The following is a 17,033-nucleotide window of genomic DNA, read 5'->3' on the forward strand; positions in this document are numbered from 1 at the left end:
GCAGCTGTGAGTCTTGGCACCAACTTGCTCCTCTCTATTAGAGGCCAGAAAGCAAAAAGGGCTGGATAAAGTGATGGAGAGAGACACAAATATGTCTAAAGGCCCCAAAATTCCAGGAAGTGAAAAGTGCAGATACAGTGTGACATAGCGATGAGCAAGAGGTTCTGGGGTGGGTAGGGAGAGGCACAGCATTAACAGACAGACTGGTAAGCCCAACAGAAATGAGGTATCACAAACTTTTATTTGCCAGATTTTGAGTTTTTGCACCATGTCACGAGAGGCACTTGACAGAAAAACAACAACCAAACATGACTTGCATCTAGATTCTGCAGGACCAGTTCAACATCAGGCTCAACGACAAGCCTTGTACAGTGTGTACCTGAGCAACTGGAGTGACACAATGTAACACGCTCTGTATGGTGCTGCGAGCTGCCTGCCTTGCTTACATCGCAAGCAGATTGAGCAGCTACAAAAGCAACAGAGGGTGGGAGGCTGGGATTGTAGTGACCCTTCTCTGAATCTATCCAGACAAATCTTCCTAAAGTCACTGCCAGGCAGGGTGGTATTTTTGCCTCTTTCACAGCTGTTGAGAGGTGACACGGAAGTGAAACTTACCACTGGATGCTGACAAACACATCCCCAAAAAAGATGCAGGGAACATGCTGATAAGTTAAGTTTATCTTTAGTAATGATCTACAGCAAGGCCACACGGGCCCAGATGTAAGGAGGATGGTGGTTCTCCATTTCCAAGGGACCTTTATGGAAAAGCTGTAAGATTGTGCAAGAACGACAATGGAAACATCGCACAGTGCTGGATACCTGTGAAAGCACTGGGCACTGACCCAGGCATCCCACGGGAGTGAGCAATCCATGCAGGCTGGGAGAAGGTCTGTCCTCAACTGAGTCAGATGTTTTAGTGCCCATTGCTGTAACAGGGGGCTTCTCACTCACACCCATGCTTTGAGGATCTAAGCCTGACAACTTCAGAGGAAGTTGCTGAAAGCGTCACAGCACAATTCTGGCCAGCTGGGCAGGTGACATGACACATCAGCAACTCTAAGATATTGCTGATTACTTAGGACTGCGTCAGGAGCCAAGACCTCAGAACTGTGCTCTCTTATTAAAAGAATATCACAAATAATGCCCTCACCAAGCCAATTGGTATTAGCGTCACTAGGGTATATGGGCCATTACCAGAAAACACAATAGTAGTAGTCGTCTTTAGTAAGGATCTGAACTGTAATCAAAATGGAGATCTACAGTCAATGCACTGAGGTCACAACAGTGCTGCATACACATGTCTTCCCAGGCATAGTTCTTACTCTGTAGTGTCCAACAGCAAGTCTCTCCCGCCACACGAAGCCAGGCACTTGAACACCACACTTGAAACACCAGTCACATTTCCCTCAGCTACACCTGTTGCAAGCCACTCCACAGGAACATGACCTGATGACTACAGAACAATCTTTTAGAGTCACAATGTGGCTCCCTAACTTCTGTCCAGCCAGTGAAATCTCTCTGTGCCTGTGTCTTAGCCCAGGATGTTCCCTCACTAGCGATCATTACAATAACTGCATCAGATTCAAATTACTGCAACTTTAAATGACACCTCCCTTGCATTCAGACACACAGACACATGTTGTATACATATACACACACACACACACACACACACTGCAGCAATATATAGATATCATATATACACCCACCCATTGGCATGGTTTCAGATGTGACGGTTACCCTCGTTTCCCTTTTCAGAACAGCTGTGTAAAGATGGGAGGTTTGTATTGGCACTTTACATAACTGAAAGAGAGTGTGAGTATGTCCAACTGTGGGCACAGTGTTTTGGGTGGGGAAAAGGGCAATGGTATAAAACCAGGATTGCAAACAGTCTTTACAAAGCTTTTTAAAATGCCGTATGATGGCAGGAACTTACAATAGCATAGCACCATCCTCAGTGTTTCCCTGATTATTCTCATAACAAGGTTCAGCACCACTAGGTTAAAGAAAAGCATTGTTAAAATGGGTGTGGATCAATGTGCATCATACAGACAAATCCACACACACACGTAGACTTAAACACGCTCTGGCCTTTGTTTGGGTTTCTCCCAATGCTGTCACTCTTGCTTGAGAATATTGGTTACTGTTCAGGATTAAGGTGAAACTTCTTCAAATGAAATTTATTTTGGGCGGAGGTGGGGAAATGTTTCCTTTAACAGATCTGTTGCTCTTTCACAGCTGCCTATGCTTCCCCCAGTGGCATAACAAGCACAGATGTTACAGCCTTTACAGCTGTGAAGCCCCCACCTGGAACCTGAGAGGTTAATTCAATTAGTAATTAAATAAAAATCATGATTTTCCAAATCCCAAGTCTCTACATGATGTCAACTTTGCAAATGGTCCTGACTAGAGTTTTTCTGAAATCCAAAATTAAATTTTTTCAGCATCCTGATTTCTTTTCTTTAATCGGAGGTCTTGGATATTCCCAGGGACCTCTGTAAAATCACCTTTGCCTGGGTACAAAATTGCACTCGCGGTCCAGGCCAGGCGTGAATTGCATTTCCCAGCTGTTTTATACCAACTGAATGTTTGCAGGCATCAAGCAGCACACAGTGCAGGGGAGCAGCGCACGGGAGATGTAGCTAACATCCAGGATTTGGTGGAGGCCAGCAGGAAAGTGCCTTTAACAAGCCCCACCCATCACCCTTAGTTACTATAAAATGGTTTGTTTTGATGATGGCGAATGGAGTGTGCAAACAGTCTGGTCCTACTGGAGCATGGAGGTCTGAGATACCAACCAGGTCCTTTCCTTTGGCAAATGCTGTTCTGGAGCAGAACAGATTTCTTGGGGATCCAGAGGGAAATGCATGGACCAGGAGAGAGAGGCTGATCTCCGCTGCCAAGCTGTAAACCACATTTTGCTATTTGCTACATGCTTGTCCGGGAGGGCTTCTGAGTATGGAGCTAAGAGAAGAGTTAAGCTGAGAATGGTGGAATTGCCTAAAGAGAAGGTCCCTTCTGGCTCAGGCTCTCGCTGGGGCTTGAGGAGAACTGACACCTGGCCAGTTTCTTCCAAGCCATGAGATCACATCTCTAAGATTCAAGGGCTGCCCAACTGGGTTGTGTTTCCTCCTCTCTGATACAGTCCAATTGCCTGAGATATGCGAGGAGAGGAGGGCAGCCTGTATGTTCTATTCCTTTGGCAGCCCCAAGGGCGGAATTGCCAACAGCCCAACGAGTCCCCCCAAAAGACAAACAGCAAGAGAAAAGAAAGCACAGTGTTACAAGCCATGAAGAAGCATTTCCAGCGCCTGGGGGATGGGAGGGGGCAGTTTCCAGGCAGAAACCAAGAAGATTTTATCCTTTGGAGAATTGACATCATGCAAACTTTGGCACTGAATCCAGCGGCTTTGTGCCTTTATGCTGCCATTCACAGCTGTGCTCACTGAGTGAGTGGGTCGCCAATTCCACAGGAGCAGTTTGGCTAGGAGGCATTCAAGCTGGGTAGTCCATTTCACAAGCAGTGGCCCACAGGCCTGTGAACCAGAAATAAAGCAAGTGGCAATACGAACAGGTTTGGTCTGGCTAATGCATTCTGTGTGTTCTTAGTCAGCATCAAATAAGTTAAAAAGCTCTAATTCAGAACTGTTGGCTTTTTAAAGAGGTTACAGATATTTTTTTCCATTTGATAAAAATTTCACCTTAATTTAAAAATAATAAAAAAAAGTAAAACCACGAGCAACACAAATACTCATTATGAAATAGCACCACGTCTCTGCTCCGGCAAGCTGGCATGCGGGGCAACGCTGCAGGGAGCAGAGATGGCAACAAGGAGAGTCTCAGACCAAACACACCATGTGTGGCCAGGACCTGGGGCAGGCCCAGGGTAGGTTCCCCTGTAAGAGTCTTTCACTCAGAGGGCAGGTGGGGTCTTCTCTCCCTTTGGTCAGTTTACCCCCGGACGGGAAAACCCCACTAAAACAGGGCAGTTTATGCATTCCTCTTCCCATCAGATGTGTTGTCAGCAGCAATTTGGGCATCTGCAGAAAAAGAGGAAAGAGTGGTGAAAGCAGACGACTGGGAGTCAGGACCCGTACACCCCAGCATCTAGACACACTGGTGTTACAGCCTGCCCGTTTTCACCTACATTCTGGACTGAATCAGCACAAAGGGACATTTACTGTCCTAGATCTGTTGGCAATGGAGAGGAGCGGCACTGCTGGTCCCCTACCTGAATCTGCCTGGTGCCTGCATTGGAGATCACAGTCCTCCTTGGTGTAGAAACGGTTGAGGTTCCCCCTGCAGCCGCTGTAGATGAAAGGCCGGCACTCTGCCACTTTTTGGTTATAATACCACCTGAGTGTGAATCTGCTGCAGTCTCCCTCGTCCAGGGGCAAGCTGCATGGGTCAGCTGGGAGGGGAAAAAAAGTGAACAGAGTTGCTGGTTAAGTTCCCTGGGGCTGAGAGAAAAAAAGAGATCAATGCTTAAAAATCTGCTCTGACATCACACCTAGCAAAACATCATCAGAAGACATTAGGATGCCTCTTGCCCTTCAGAACCCAAGGCGAACCCCCAGTAAGGTACCGCTAGAGAGAAATGGAAAGGAGCCAGATGGGATTGGCAGTTTTATATGTGAATGGAAGACACTTAAACATTTTGCATTGGTCAGACCTCTGTGGAAAGGAAAACGGAGGCATACCACCTCACTGATTTAATGGCTGAATGCCAAACTGATTCAACTCTGGAAAGCATTGGTATCTGCACTGCGTTCACACCTGCTGAAAGGGAAGACGTGTTGTCTGTGCTGCAAAACCACAATGTATTTTCTAACAAGCCACGAAAGACACCCTTGGCTGACTCAAAATCATTACAGAAAGACCACAGCCACCTCCCAGCAGAGCTACAGGGCCACTGGCAAGGTGCAGGAACAAACTTGTACAGAAATACAAAGCATGTTAGACCTTGGAGTAATTAAAGAGTCTGACAGTTTTTGGGCACCACCTGTGGTCTTGGTCCCTAAGAAAGATATCACTGTAAGGGCTTTGTGTTGATTACAGATAACTCAGGGTGGGCACAGTACTAGATGCTTATCCTATGTCTAGAATAGATGATATGCTAGATATCTTAAGCAAAGCTAAAAGATCTCAGCTTTTTTGATTTGGCAGAGATTATTGAAATATTCCCTTAGATGAGGCTGCACAGAAGAATGCCACTTTCATCACTGACATGGCTCTCTGAGTTCACAATGTTACCATTTGGGCTAATTAATGCAGGGGCCACCTTTCAGAGGCTATCAGCCAAGTGTTAAATGGTTCAGAGGTTTGCAAGGACCTATGTCAATGACACTGCAGTGTTTGGCAACATTTGTGCTGACCACAAAAAACACAAATGGTGCTGCTGAAGCTCAAAAAGGGAGGTCTACCCATAAAAGCCTCTTAAGTGTCAAATTGGAGCAGCCAGAGTTCCTTATTTGGGACACTGGGTAGGGAGAGGTCAAATATCCCCTGAACCTTTGAAAGTTGAAACTACAGTAAATTGGTCTGTACTCCAAACCAAAAAACAGGTTCAATCTTTCATAGGTCTGGTAAACTATTACAGAAGGTTTGTGTATCTGCAATCACAGGTCTACGTAAAAAGACAAAGCCTAACAAAGTTGTATGGACAAAGGCAGATAAGAGAATTTTGATAAGCTAAAAAAGTCTTGTCTGAAAAAGCCTCTTCTTGCTAGTCCAGATTTTGATAAAATGTTTGAACTGTGCACAGAAGCATCAGACCCTGGGTTAAGGCCTATCCTGATGCAGACAGGGTAAACAACAAGAAACACCCCATTGCTTTCTTAAGCAAGAAATTATTCTGTCATAAAGAAAGTATGTTATGCAATTGTGTGGACAGTCAATTAGTTTAGGCCCTATCTTCTTAACAGAAAGTTCAGAGTTTTAAGGAATCATTATCTGTTGATCTGGTTAACCAAAATTAAGGCTCAAATTCCAAGCTTCTGCACTGTAGATTTATACTACAAGAACTTGATATGAAGATTGTGCATACCAAGGGAGACGAAAACATGGTGGCAGATGCCCTGTCCGGGAAAGAGGGCCCTGACCTGCTGCCTCCAGGTCAGCCAGTGGCTAACCCTACTGCAGTTTTGTAAGGATGGAGGTCTGATGAAATACACCCCTGTATTCACACCCTATGCACTACTGTAATAATCTTTGAATAAGGTATGTCTTGTAAGGTATCATTTCAAGACTCAATTTGCTGGTCAGTACTGTCCAGATAAAATATGTGTGGAAACACTGTATGTGAAGTTGTAAGTGTTACACTACACCCTATATTTGTCATAGTAATATTATGATGATATGATTATGGCATAATTATGATGCATTTTGTAAAAGATGGGTCATGTAAGGTGTCATTGGAAAAGTTATAATTTGCTGGTTATGACAGGTTTCAGAGTAACAGTCGTGTTAGTCTGTATTCGCAAAAAGAAAAGGAGTACTTGTGGCACCTTAGAGACTAACCAATTTATTTGAGCATAAGCTTTCATGAGCTACAGCTCACTTCATCGGATGCATACTGTGGAAAGTGTAGAAGATCTTTTTATATACACACAAAGCATCATGCTCTGGGGGTGGGGCATCTTAACATTGCTGGAAGCATGTGGTGAGAAATTCTGCTTGAATCTAATATAGTTTGTTAAGTTAGGCACTAGTAGGCGTTTTATCTTTATTTCTCTGGTAACCATTTCTGACTTTTATGACTCATCATGCTTTGTGTGTATATAAAAAGATCTTCTACACTTTCCACAGTATGCATCCGATGAAGTGAGCTGTAGCTCACGAAAGCTTGTGCTCAAATAAATTGGTTAGTCTCTAAGGTGCCGCAAGTACTCCTTTTCTTTTTGCTGGTTATGATTATCCTATTTGTATGCATGTATCATTTTTGTATCTGAAGTGATGAATACTGATTATGGATCTGAATTTCAAATGGGCTTACTCTGGAAGACACCCACAGCCAGCCTTTCAGGTACAATAATGAAGAAAACTGACAGTTAATAGGTCATCAGCAAAGACAATGGGCTGTGGAATAGCTTAGCCTTCCTGTGGATGTTTCAGCCAACCTGTAAGTAATGGCTGCTATGACTCTGCAAGGGCATGTGACCAGACCACATTTCTCTAGACTTCATTTTGGGTGCCTGTATTTTTCCACAAACTGGGCTGGGAACTGTTTTTGGCACTAAGGGTTCCTGCCATATGGAATAGCTATATAAGGCAGGGAGTGACATCATCTGTTGTTCTTCACTCCCCCACAACTCAATACCTGAGAGAAGCTCTGAAAGAAAAGGACTTGGAGCGGGGGTGGGGATCCCACGCTGCAAAGCAAGTGCAGCTTGTGCCTTGAGACTCTGTAAGCCTGCTTGTATCATCAGTCAAGGTGAGAAATTGTTAATTCAAATCCTATCCTTCTAGTATGTTAATCTTAGTTTGCTATAATTTATAAGCACTTTAAATCTATCTTTTTGTAGTTAATAAACTTGTTTTATATTTTAACCTAAACCAGTGTGCCTTTAAGTGTCTGGGGAAAAACCTCCGCTTAGTTACCACAAGTGTGCATACTCCTCTCCATACTGAGTGAGAGGCGAACTGAGTAATAAATTCATATTGGTCGGGATTTTGATCTGGGCAGGATGGTACAGCTCCTTGGTTCTAGGCTGGGAGAAATCTTGGCTGTAGCCTTTCTATTGTTGGTTCATGCAATGGCTGGTCAAAGCCTGCATGTAACTGCGGCTGGGTGTGTCCCTGCCTGTGTAAATGCTGGTGGAAGTGTAAGACCCGGAGTTGTCTAGAGCTTGTCACAGCAGCACAGTGTGAGAGGGAGCCCAGGCTGGTCAGTCAGAGGGCTCAGTGGTACCCCAGTTCCAGGTGGCACTCCGGGGGGAACCCATCGCAATAAGGTTCCCCTGTATCATGTTAAGAGTGCATGTTCAAGACCCACGTAGCACCAAACTGGTCAAACAGGCGTGTTGGGAACAAATAAGTGTATGTTTGCCTTAATTTGCATTTAAGCAGTAAACAGAGTCATCAAGCAGGAAGGGAAAACAAAGGAAGCTCAAACATATAGGAAAAACAGCAGGGAATATCCTGCCCCACAGACGCCGTCTCCTACTTCTCAGCTGGAAAATGTTTTTCAAGAGAGGGACAAACTATAAAAAGAAGGGGCAAACACCCCAGGACACCACCTCTTTCTCTCTCCCTCCGTCTGTCTCTAGCATTGCTCCTAAGATGACAAAAAAAAACAGCTGTTGGACTCTGGGGGTGGGGCATGTTAACATTGCTGGAAGCACGTGGTGAGAAATTTTGCTTGAATCTAATATAGTTTGTTAAGTTAGGCACTAGTAGGCGTTTTATCTTTATTTCTCTGGTAACCATTTCTGACTTTTATGACTCATTAGTTGTACTCACTTAAAATCTATCCCTTTGTAGTTTATAATCTTGATTTACTGTTTTATCTAATCCAGTGTGTTTAAATTGAAGTGTCTGGGTAACTCTATTTAAGATAATAAGCCAATACATTATTCCCTTAAAGGAATAACGGACTTAAAATATTTGTACAGTCCAGGGCAGTACAGGACATACATTTATGGGGGGAAATCCAGGACTGAGGGCACGTTGGGGTCACTCCGCAGTAGAAGCAAAGCTGATGAGAGCCAGGGTGTAACTGGCAAGGTGTGGCTTGCATGCTGTTTGTGAGCAGCCCAGGTGGGAGCTACTTCAGCAAGGTATTGTAAGGCATGCAAGGTTGCATGGCAAGGATGACGCAGGCCCTCACTGGTCTGAATCGTACCCCGATATGTCACAATACCGTCTCACCTAAACCTGAAGGTCAGTACCTGGATCCTATGGTGACTGGCACTACGTCAGCACTTTTGATAGTGTTCTCAATCCGGAACCCTGATACTAAGATTCGCATCTGCTGGATAAACCACCAGCTCTTGAAAGCCTGTGTGATCCATCCCTATGCTTCAAACCTTGTACTGGATTGGTAGCCAAAGCATTGTCAGAGAACCAAATGCAACCGCTGATCACCCTCACCTTTACTGTGGCTCTAACACAGGGACAGGCAAACTTTTTGGCCCGAGGGCCACATCTGGATATGGAAATTGTACGGCGGACCATGAATGCTCACGAAATTGGGGCTTGGGGTACAGCAGGGGGTGCGGGCTCTGGAGTGGGGCCAGAAATGGGGAGTTCAGGATACGGGAGGGGGCTCCAGGCTGGGGCAGAGGGTTGGGATGCGGGTGGGGGGTGAGAGCTCCAGCTGGGGTGGGGCTAGAAATGAGGAATTCAGGGTGCAGGAGGGGGCTCCGGGCGGGGGGTGAGGGCTCTGGCTGGGGGTGCAGGCTCTGGGGTGCAGGAGGATGGGACAAAGGGGTTTGGAGGGCAGGAGGGGGATCAGGGCTGGGGTGCTGGAGGGGGTCGGGGTGCAGGCTCCGGGCAGCGTTTACCTCAAGCAGCTCCTGGAAGCAGTGGCATATCCCCACTCCGGCTCCTATGTGGCGGTGCGACCAGGTGGCTCTGCGCACTGCCCCATCTACAGGCGCTGCCCCTGCAGCTCCCATTCGCCGCGGTTGCCGGCCAATGGGAGCTGCGGGGGCGGAGCTTGGGGCAGGGTCAACATGCGGAGCCCCCTGGCTGCCCCTATACATAGGAGCCGGAGCACGGACGTGCCGCTGCTTCCGGGAGCTGTGCAGAGCCATGGCACATGTGGAATGGGGCAAGCCATGAACCCCGCTCACTGGCAGGAACTCAAGGGCCAGAATAAAACATCTGAAGGGCCGGATGTGGCCCCTAGGCAGTAGTTTGCCCATGTCTGCTCTAACAGATACCACAATGCAGTGCTGTGATCTGGATATTTGAAGCATTGCAGTTTGGGACCCGTAGTCTCTCTCTGGGTGGCTGCTATCTGCTCCATTTCATGCAAATTGAAAGAAACATTGCTTTTAGTAACGTGCCAATATGATCTTTGCTGTACTGTACTGGATGCTTAGTATTTAGGGCATTGCTGTTTCTGGAAGGGGTAAGAATCCTCTATAGAATCCTCATTAACAACATGGCAGGGCACAGAGACTATAAGAGGAGGATCTTTGTTTTCCACCCAAAGGTTTCCCTTTTCTTCCTTCCTTCTGCACAGTACAAAGAGTTTTATTTACTCAGCCATGATTGGACACTTAACAGTTGGGAGACCGGCACCACCTCCTCCCTGCAAAAAAAATGCCAGATCTCTACCACACTACTCAGGGGTCACCGTTAGCACAGACCACTGAACTTATTAGTCACTTTACTGGGAGGTGGGAGAAAAAAAATCAGATCTAACAGTTTCAAAATAGGGTGGAGGGGGAGAGTGGTGGCTCCCGCTTGTGATAGGAGAGTTATCAGGCAGGTCTGCTTCTTACCTGCTTCAGAGGTCTCTCTCCTCTACTGGCAGTGCTCAGGAGCTGCCCTGGGGATGATCACTTTTACAAACAGGAAGTAAAGTACTTGTTTAGGAAGTCCCTGTTTGCCAGAGGAGAAGCCTCCTAAACCTGAATTCCCATATGTGGAGAAGAAGTGGAAAGGCTAATGGATGGACTGTGAGTTCAGGAAAACCTCTGGGTTTATTTCACAGAGGCAGTACAAGATAGGAGGATGAGTGGGTCATATTCCAGAGCTGGCTTGCCCACAAGTATCAGGAATGAAAGGCGGAAGATGCTGGCTCCCCTGAACTGTAACAAAGTCCTTTCCCTGGCCACACCATGCACAGGTCACCTGCCCTTTCACCTCAAGATCAGAAGAAGTCACAAAAATGGGGTCCCAACTTGCATGGGGACAAATGGCAACACGTAAGCAGCAGAGTTGCTTGAAAATCCTTCAGAACTTAACTATTGTACATCATTACTATGCTATCTCCTCTCTTGGTGGCAACCTTGTGGTCCTCCTTTTTGCTGGAGCTTTCTGTTGGAATCTACTTTTCATGAGACAGGGAAGTCCTGGAACCCTTGTGAAATACCTTCAGGGACCAAATTTCCACACCCAAATAGCCTTAGAGAATATCAGCAGCTTCAGACCTTAGAGAGAATCTTTTTCTCCTGATTATCCAACACCATTCAGTGAGGTCTCCATAAATGGCAATTTCAGAGTCATCACGCTTCCCATCAGATGTGGCATCTACAGTCCATGCCAAAATTATGGCTAAGTCCTGGGCTCATCTACAAGAATCTAGGCAACTAGCTCTTAAATCATATTTCTAACGTGTCCCAAAGCAGGGCATAAAGGCTTCCTTTCTTCCTCTTTCAGATTACAAGGACTTCTTTTCTGCCCCATTGATTTGGTTTTGTGGATGCTTGTCCACTAAGAACTGGACAGAGATCCACCCACTCCTTTCACGTAGGCTGCCAAACAGCCTTCAGATGGTAACAACTTCCACTGGGCAGGCTGGGCACAGTGACTGAGAGGTGAAAGGCTCCATATCCTGTTCCCACCTCACATGCCAGCCAGCCTCACTGCAGGAAGCAGTCACGCACATCGACTTTACCGACCCCTAATGACTAGGTTAGAAAGGCAGAGGACCACATAAAACCAAGTCTGCTTCTTTTTCTCTGCCCCCCCCCCAGAGTGCTGGCAGGTCTCATTTTCCTCAGAGCTGTCGGAAGGTTAAGGAAACTCACCATCACTCAGCATGGTGCTCTCTGTCCCATCAGCTTCCAGGCTCTCTTCATAGTCCTCCATTGCGTAGACATGCTCATACTCAGGGTCATTTGTGTTCACAACACGCACCTCGTGCCCTGGAAAATAACACCGGCCATATGAGAAGGGCCACAGGACAGGGAAGTGCAGGGTGGGAAGGGCAGGTGGATGAGGTCACTAGGCTTGTTGCCCGAGCCATGTGGGAATTCATCCCTCATCATTCCTAGGATGATGACAATTGGCCTGCAGCTTTGATCCTGGGAGCGGCTTTTGAAAATGGCAGATTCAGTAACAGGCCTGGTCAACATGCCACTGAGTTGCCTGGCTGGTGCACTGGCTTGTTTGCACAAAGGTAGCCGGAGGGAGAGGAGTTGGCTGCACTGCTCAGTAACTAACCGTGCCACAGGGGTCACTTGCCTGAAGGTGCAGTGTCACAGCACAGGGACCTGTGTGGCTACAGCTACACTAGAACACGCTGTGCTCATTTTACTGGGATGGACACTATGGCTGGAAAACAGATACAAAATGTTCTAGAGCAGACAAGGGGTGTGTGGGGGCAGGACACAGGGAAGCAAAGAGGCTGTCACTGAAAATGCTAACAATTAAATAAATGGGGAATGACTCTCTGGAGACTTATCTCTGCAAATCTCTCTGTGCCCTATCTCAATGGGACAACAGAGAAGCTGGAAAAGGAGCTAGAGGGAGGATTTGTGCCACCTTCACTTACTACTGGATGCAATTCAGGTTTAGATGTTTACCCACCAACCTATGCTGCTTTACCAGCCATGCTGTAGCATCCGGCCAATCAATCCTTCCAGTCATTCTACACATTTGCCTTCACATTCCCATCATTCTTCAGACATTCCCTCTTCCCATTCCTTTCACCCCCTCTACCTATGAGCCCATCCATTCATCTACTCTCCATCCATAGTCACTCATCCACGCACCCGTCATGCTGGACATTCACACATCCATTACATTCACATACCCTTCCATAAGCCATGTGACCATCCTGCAGTATCTATCCAAGCCATACACTTACTCCTCTACTCAGTCACTGTTTATCTTTCCGTGAACCTACCCATTCATCCTGAGCACCTTGTGCACTCCAGCTGTTTGATAAACAACACTCCTTTCATTCTGCACATCACTCTCACTCGCCTGTCCCTCTGATCAGTTGATCCAAAGGTGGTTGGGGTTTGATGACATAGCAAAGACATCCCTATATGTTCTGTGTCATTGTGAGAATGCAGATGCCCTTCATTAAGTCATAATACAATGGCCCATATCTAGGTGCATCTTAGCATTAAGGTAATAAATAGCCAGAACTCTACTTTTAAATGGCCTGCAGCTGCCTTAGGTTCTCTGAGTTACTGTTACAGAAGGCGGGTATTGCAATCCCTTGGTACCCGCAAGTGAAGGACATTGTAATGGCAGAGCTTCCATGCTGGACTCACAAAGTCAGCACTGGAGAACGATTATGATGACAGGGCACAAAGAGACAAGACTCACCCTCCTCTTCTTCAGCGTGTGACAACTTAAGCACAGGGACTAGATGAGCATTAACAGACAGGAATGGTTGGGTGGATGGATAGTTGGGGAGAAGACCTAAGAGAGGCAAGGACACAGCACAGACATCAAACAGGACATAAGAATGACTGACATGGCTCCCCTCCCCCCGGCAAGTCACGGGCTAATGCTCAAGAGCAGCATCAGCACTGTCCACTTCCAAGACTGCTAACAGCCAGACAGACATGGTGCAAAACTAGCATTGCGTTGGAGACCTAAGGGAAGAAATCGGCATTACGGAAAGATGCACCATAGACGGGCAGGTCTGGACCACCTCTTGCGGCCCGCCATTGGACACTGAACAACAGCACTTTGTCTGCATCAGCCCTGGCCTGTGGCATAATCTATGTAATTGTAGCCTCCTGCCTCTGATGGGACAGGACCTCCTGGGACAGAGGCAAAAACAGAAAAATTCACCCTACTGACTCCACTGCAAGGTGATGGCAATATAGATGCTGGAAATACCAGCAGAAAGAAAGAGACCTGTAGGCAGGATGCATGCACAAAGGGAGATATATTCTCTTCAGATTCCCTTCATCCTAATCCACCCAATCCCCTCAGTAGAACTGGGCTTCCTGGGGCGGGCAGACATGCTCTGGAACACAGCCCTTGGTGAGTTAGAGTTTGAACAATATACAAAAACAACGAGGCGGCTGTCAAACACCAGTGGAGGACAAGACAGGACACAGACGAGCACAGCAAAGGTCTTCCCAGATATGAGGCAGGCTCACTCATGGCTCTGGATGAGGCATGTGGTCACAGATTCTACACACAAATAGGAAGGTACTACAGGAATGCTGAGAAGCCTCTGAACACTGTGCCCTGTACGAATGACGCCTCCGATACTAAACTCAGCCTTTCCCAAGCTTGGTACAGCCTGCTGGGTCTGGCTGGAAACAGTGTGGAATTATCTACTAGAAGATAGTCTCTCTCACTCTCTCTTGCCATTCAAGGATGGAGTCTGCTTGGCTCTGCTCTGGACCGGTTTGGCATGGGTGGTTTAGAAAGATGCTCTGCTTTCTCAATCACCTGTTCTGCCGTGATCCTGATTTCCTCTGGTATTTCTTCTTCCTCTCCTGGAAGATTTATGTCTGTTCCTTGCATGTGTCCCCCATCCTCCTTTGAGAACAATCAGGCAAATAATTCATTTCATGTTTGCCCAAACATTACCTACCTCTGCGTCATAGCTCCTCCTTGCCAGGCTTACACTGCTGGCTGCCCTGCTGGCCTCCTCTTCCCTACAATCTTCAGCTGTTTTTTTACCATTTCTGGGAACCTGCTATGAAAGCCTCCTTCCTTCTTCCTCTTTGCTTTCCTCACCAGCCCTCTCTTCCCTTCCCTTCCCCCACTCACCTCTCTCTTCCTCCCCGATCCACACCAGGCTTAGCCCTTGTGTAGGAACAGATCTTACCCTGGATGAGTCTGTCAATGTCCTTGTGCCATCTTATTCTCCTTACTCTAGGGCAGGGGTCGGCAACCTTTCAGAAGTGATGTGCCGAGTCTTCATTTATTCACTTTCATTTAAGGTTTCACGTGCCAGTAATACATTTTAATGTTTTTTAGAAAGTCTCTCTCTCTGTAAGTCTATATATTATATAACTAAACTATTGTTGTATTGTAAAATAAACAAGGTTTTCAAAATGTTTAAGAAGCTTCATTTAAAATTAAATTAAAATGTTGACCTTACACCGCCGGTCAGCTCAGCCCGCTGATGGTCTGGGGTTCTGTTCACCTAGGCCGGCAGCGGGCTCAGTGGGGGCTCAGCCCGCTGCCACTCAGAGGTTCCATCCGCTGGCTCCTGCCAGCCGGGATCCCGGCTGCCGGACCCGCTCAGCCCGCTGCTGGTCTGGGGTCCCGGCCCTGCCCACATACAGTGGGTGCCTACCTTCTCCCTGGTTCTAGGCCATTCTCTTCCCCTCTCTCTGCACTGAGCTGAGGGTGGGAGTGCACTGAGCACAGGGCTGGGGGTGAAGGAGCAGGCTGGGGGTTGGGGTGTAGGGTCTGGCCAGGAGCTAGAATGAGGAAGGGGGCTCAGGGTTGGGACAGGGGGTTTGGGTGTGGAGCACTTACCTGGACAGCTCCCATTTGGTGCGAGGGGTGCAAGTGGTAATGTGGGGGGTGGGGAAGGTGAAGAGCTCCCATTTGGTGCTCAGGGTGGGAATGTGGGGGTGCAAGAGTCAGGATGTGGGGGGGTGCATGGGGTGTGGGGGGGCTGGGTATGTGGGGGGGTGCAAGAATCAGGGCATGGGGTGTGGGGGGCTTGGGTATGTGTGGGGGTGCCAGAGTTAGGGCTGGGGTTGTGGGGGGTGGATGAAGGAGTCAAGCAGAGGTCTGGGAGGGAGGGCCGGAGAGGAGGAGGAGGAGGGGCAGGAAGCCAGCACACTGCGGAAAGAGGCAGGGGAGCTGGCAGGACCAAGCTTCTGTCCCCGGCCCCCGTGGGATATGGTGGGGAGCAGAGAAGAACGGGCCAGGCAGGGCCAGGCCAAATTGGATTTTTAATGGCACGCGTGCCATAGGTTGCCGACCCCTGCTCTAGTGTATTTGCTATAGTGATTCCTCAGTCCTGGCTTGCACAATAATTGTTCTTTTACAAGCTTGTTACCATGTATTTGGTGCCTTGATATCACAAGTATTGGCTTCTCCAGGCACAACTACCCATAAGTTACTCTGCCCACTGGCAGTCTGTTCAAAGTGAGTCAGGGAGAGCCGCATTAGACCCTGGGTCCAGAGAAGGGATGGCTGCTGTGACTCTCTGTTTGCTAATCTTGGCGTAGCATGTCAGATGCTGTCTCAGGCTGGGGACGCCCAGTGCAGCACTCTCCTTTTGCCGTCAGATGCTTGGCCACACACTCCTGTCTGGCCTCTGAAGCTCGGCTTTGAAACTGGCCTATTGGCAGTTCTAGGCTTGGAGTCTACTGAGTCCCCACTGCACTCACTGACACCCCGAGTGCTGCCAGACGTGAGACCCTGCTGAGGAATGTTTCAAACTGCAGCATGTCACTCATCACCTCTTCTGCCCTTGCTACCCCAGCTTCCATTATCTCCTGCTCCTGGCCTAGTCAGTCACCCTCAATGACAGCTCCCCTACCAACCCAGCCACTCTCGCCAAGTCTCCTAGGGCTCAATGCCAAACCAGCATCTCCACAGGGCTGCCTCTTCTGTTGGCAATCTGCCAACGTGGCTGGTGCTACAGGGCTGAGCTAGCTGCATGTGACCTTCCAGGACGGGCCATGACCCGTTCGTGAAACCTGCTACATATCTGGGAGAATGGACCTGCTCGTCAATGACAGGGCTGCTGCTCAGCACTGCAAACTGGGATTAAAGGATGCACAAAGGGGTTACAAGAAATCAGTGCTCACGTGGTTCAGAAGAGGAGAACTGCCCGCCGCAAGCTGTATGGAGAGAAAGAGAGAAAAGAGGAGGTTAATCCATGGGGAAAGCCTTCTCTAGCATCCTGGCACTTGGCACAGACCTGCCTCACCACCAGGTATCAGGAAAGGGACAGACTAGATTGATAGGCCCCTAACACTCGCATGGGGCTGGCACATTGTACTCTGAACACCTCCAGATGTGGGAGTTATGGTACATGCAACTTAACCAAAAGAAGGGGAGAGAAAGGAAGAAAGGGACAGAGGGCAGAGGAGGAGACAGTGAAGGAGACAATTTTGTTTACCAGTTTCTGCCCAAGGAGCCCTGGTAGTGATAAGAGATCAGAGCCAGGGTGCTGCTGAGAAGTCAGTCAG

At 47.8% G+C, this 17,033-nt stretch overlaps 1 protein-coding gene across 4 annotated transcripts in view; it reads right to left on the reverse strand.

Annotated features, from left to right (window-relative positions):
- Positions 1-222: 222 nt before the first annotated feature.
- Positions 223-17,033, reverse strand: part of COL7A1 (collagen type VII alpha 1 chain) — a 119,775-nt gene continuing 102,964 nt past the window's right edge. For 3 of the 4 annotated variants that reach the window (XM_043551663.1, XM_043551665.1, XM_037904454.2), the window contains 6 exons: positions 16,650-16,682; positions 14,320-14,409; positions 13,234-13,329; positions 11,703-11,819; positions 4,232-4,411; positions 223-4,040 (listed from right to left, as the gene is read on the reverse strand). In XM_043551663.1, coding sequence (XP_043407598.1) covers positions 3,991-4,040; positions 4,232-4,411; positions 11,703-11,819; positions 13,234-13,329; positions 14,320-14,409; positions 16,650-16,682 — 566 coding nt within the window. In that variant the 3' untranslated portion in view covers positions 223-3,990. The remainder of the gene's footprint in view (positions 4,041-4,231; positions 4,412-11,702; positions 11,820-13,233; positions 13,330-14,319; positions 14,410-16,649; positions 16,683-17,033) is intronic. The other variant, XM_043551664.1, reaches the window with a different exon arrangement.

Source organism: Chelonia mydas, chromosome 7 (assembly GCF_015237465.2).
Source record: "Chelonia mydas isolate rCheMyd1 chromosome 7, rCheMyd1.pri.v2, whole genome shotgun sequence".
NCBI classification, from domain to species: domain Eukaryota; kingdom Metazoa; phylum Chordata; order Testudines; family Cheloniidae; genus Chelonia; species Chelonia mydas.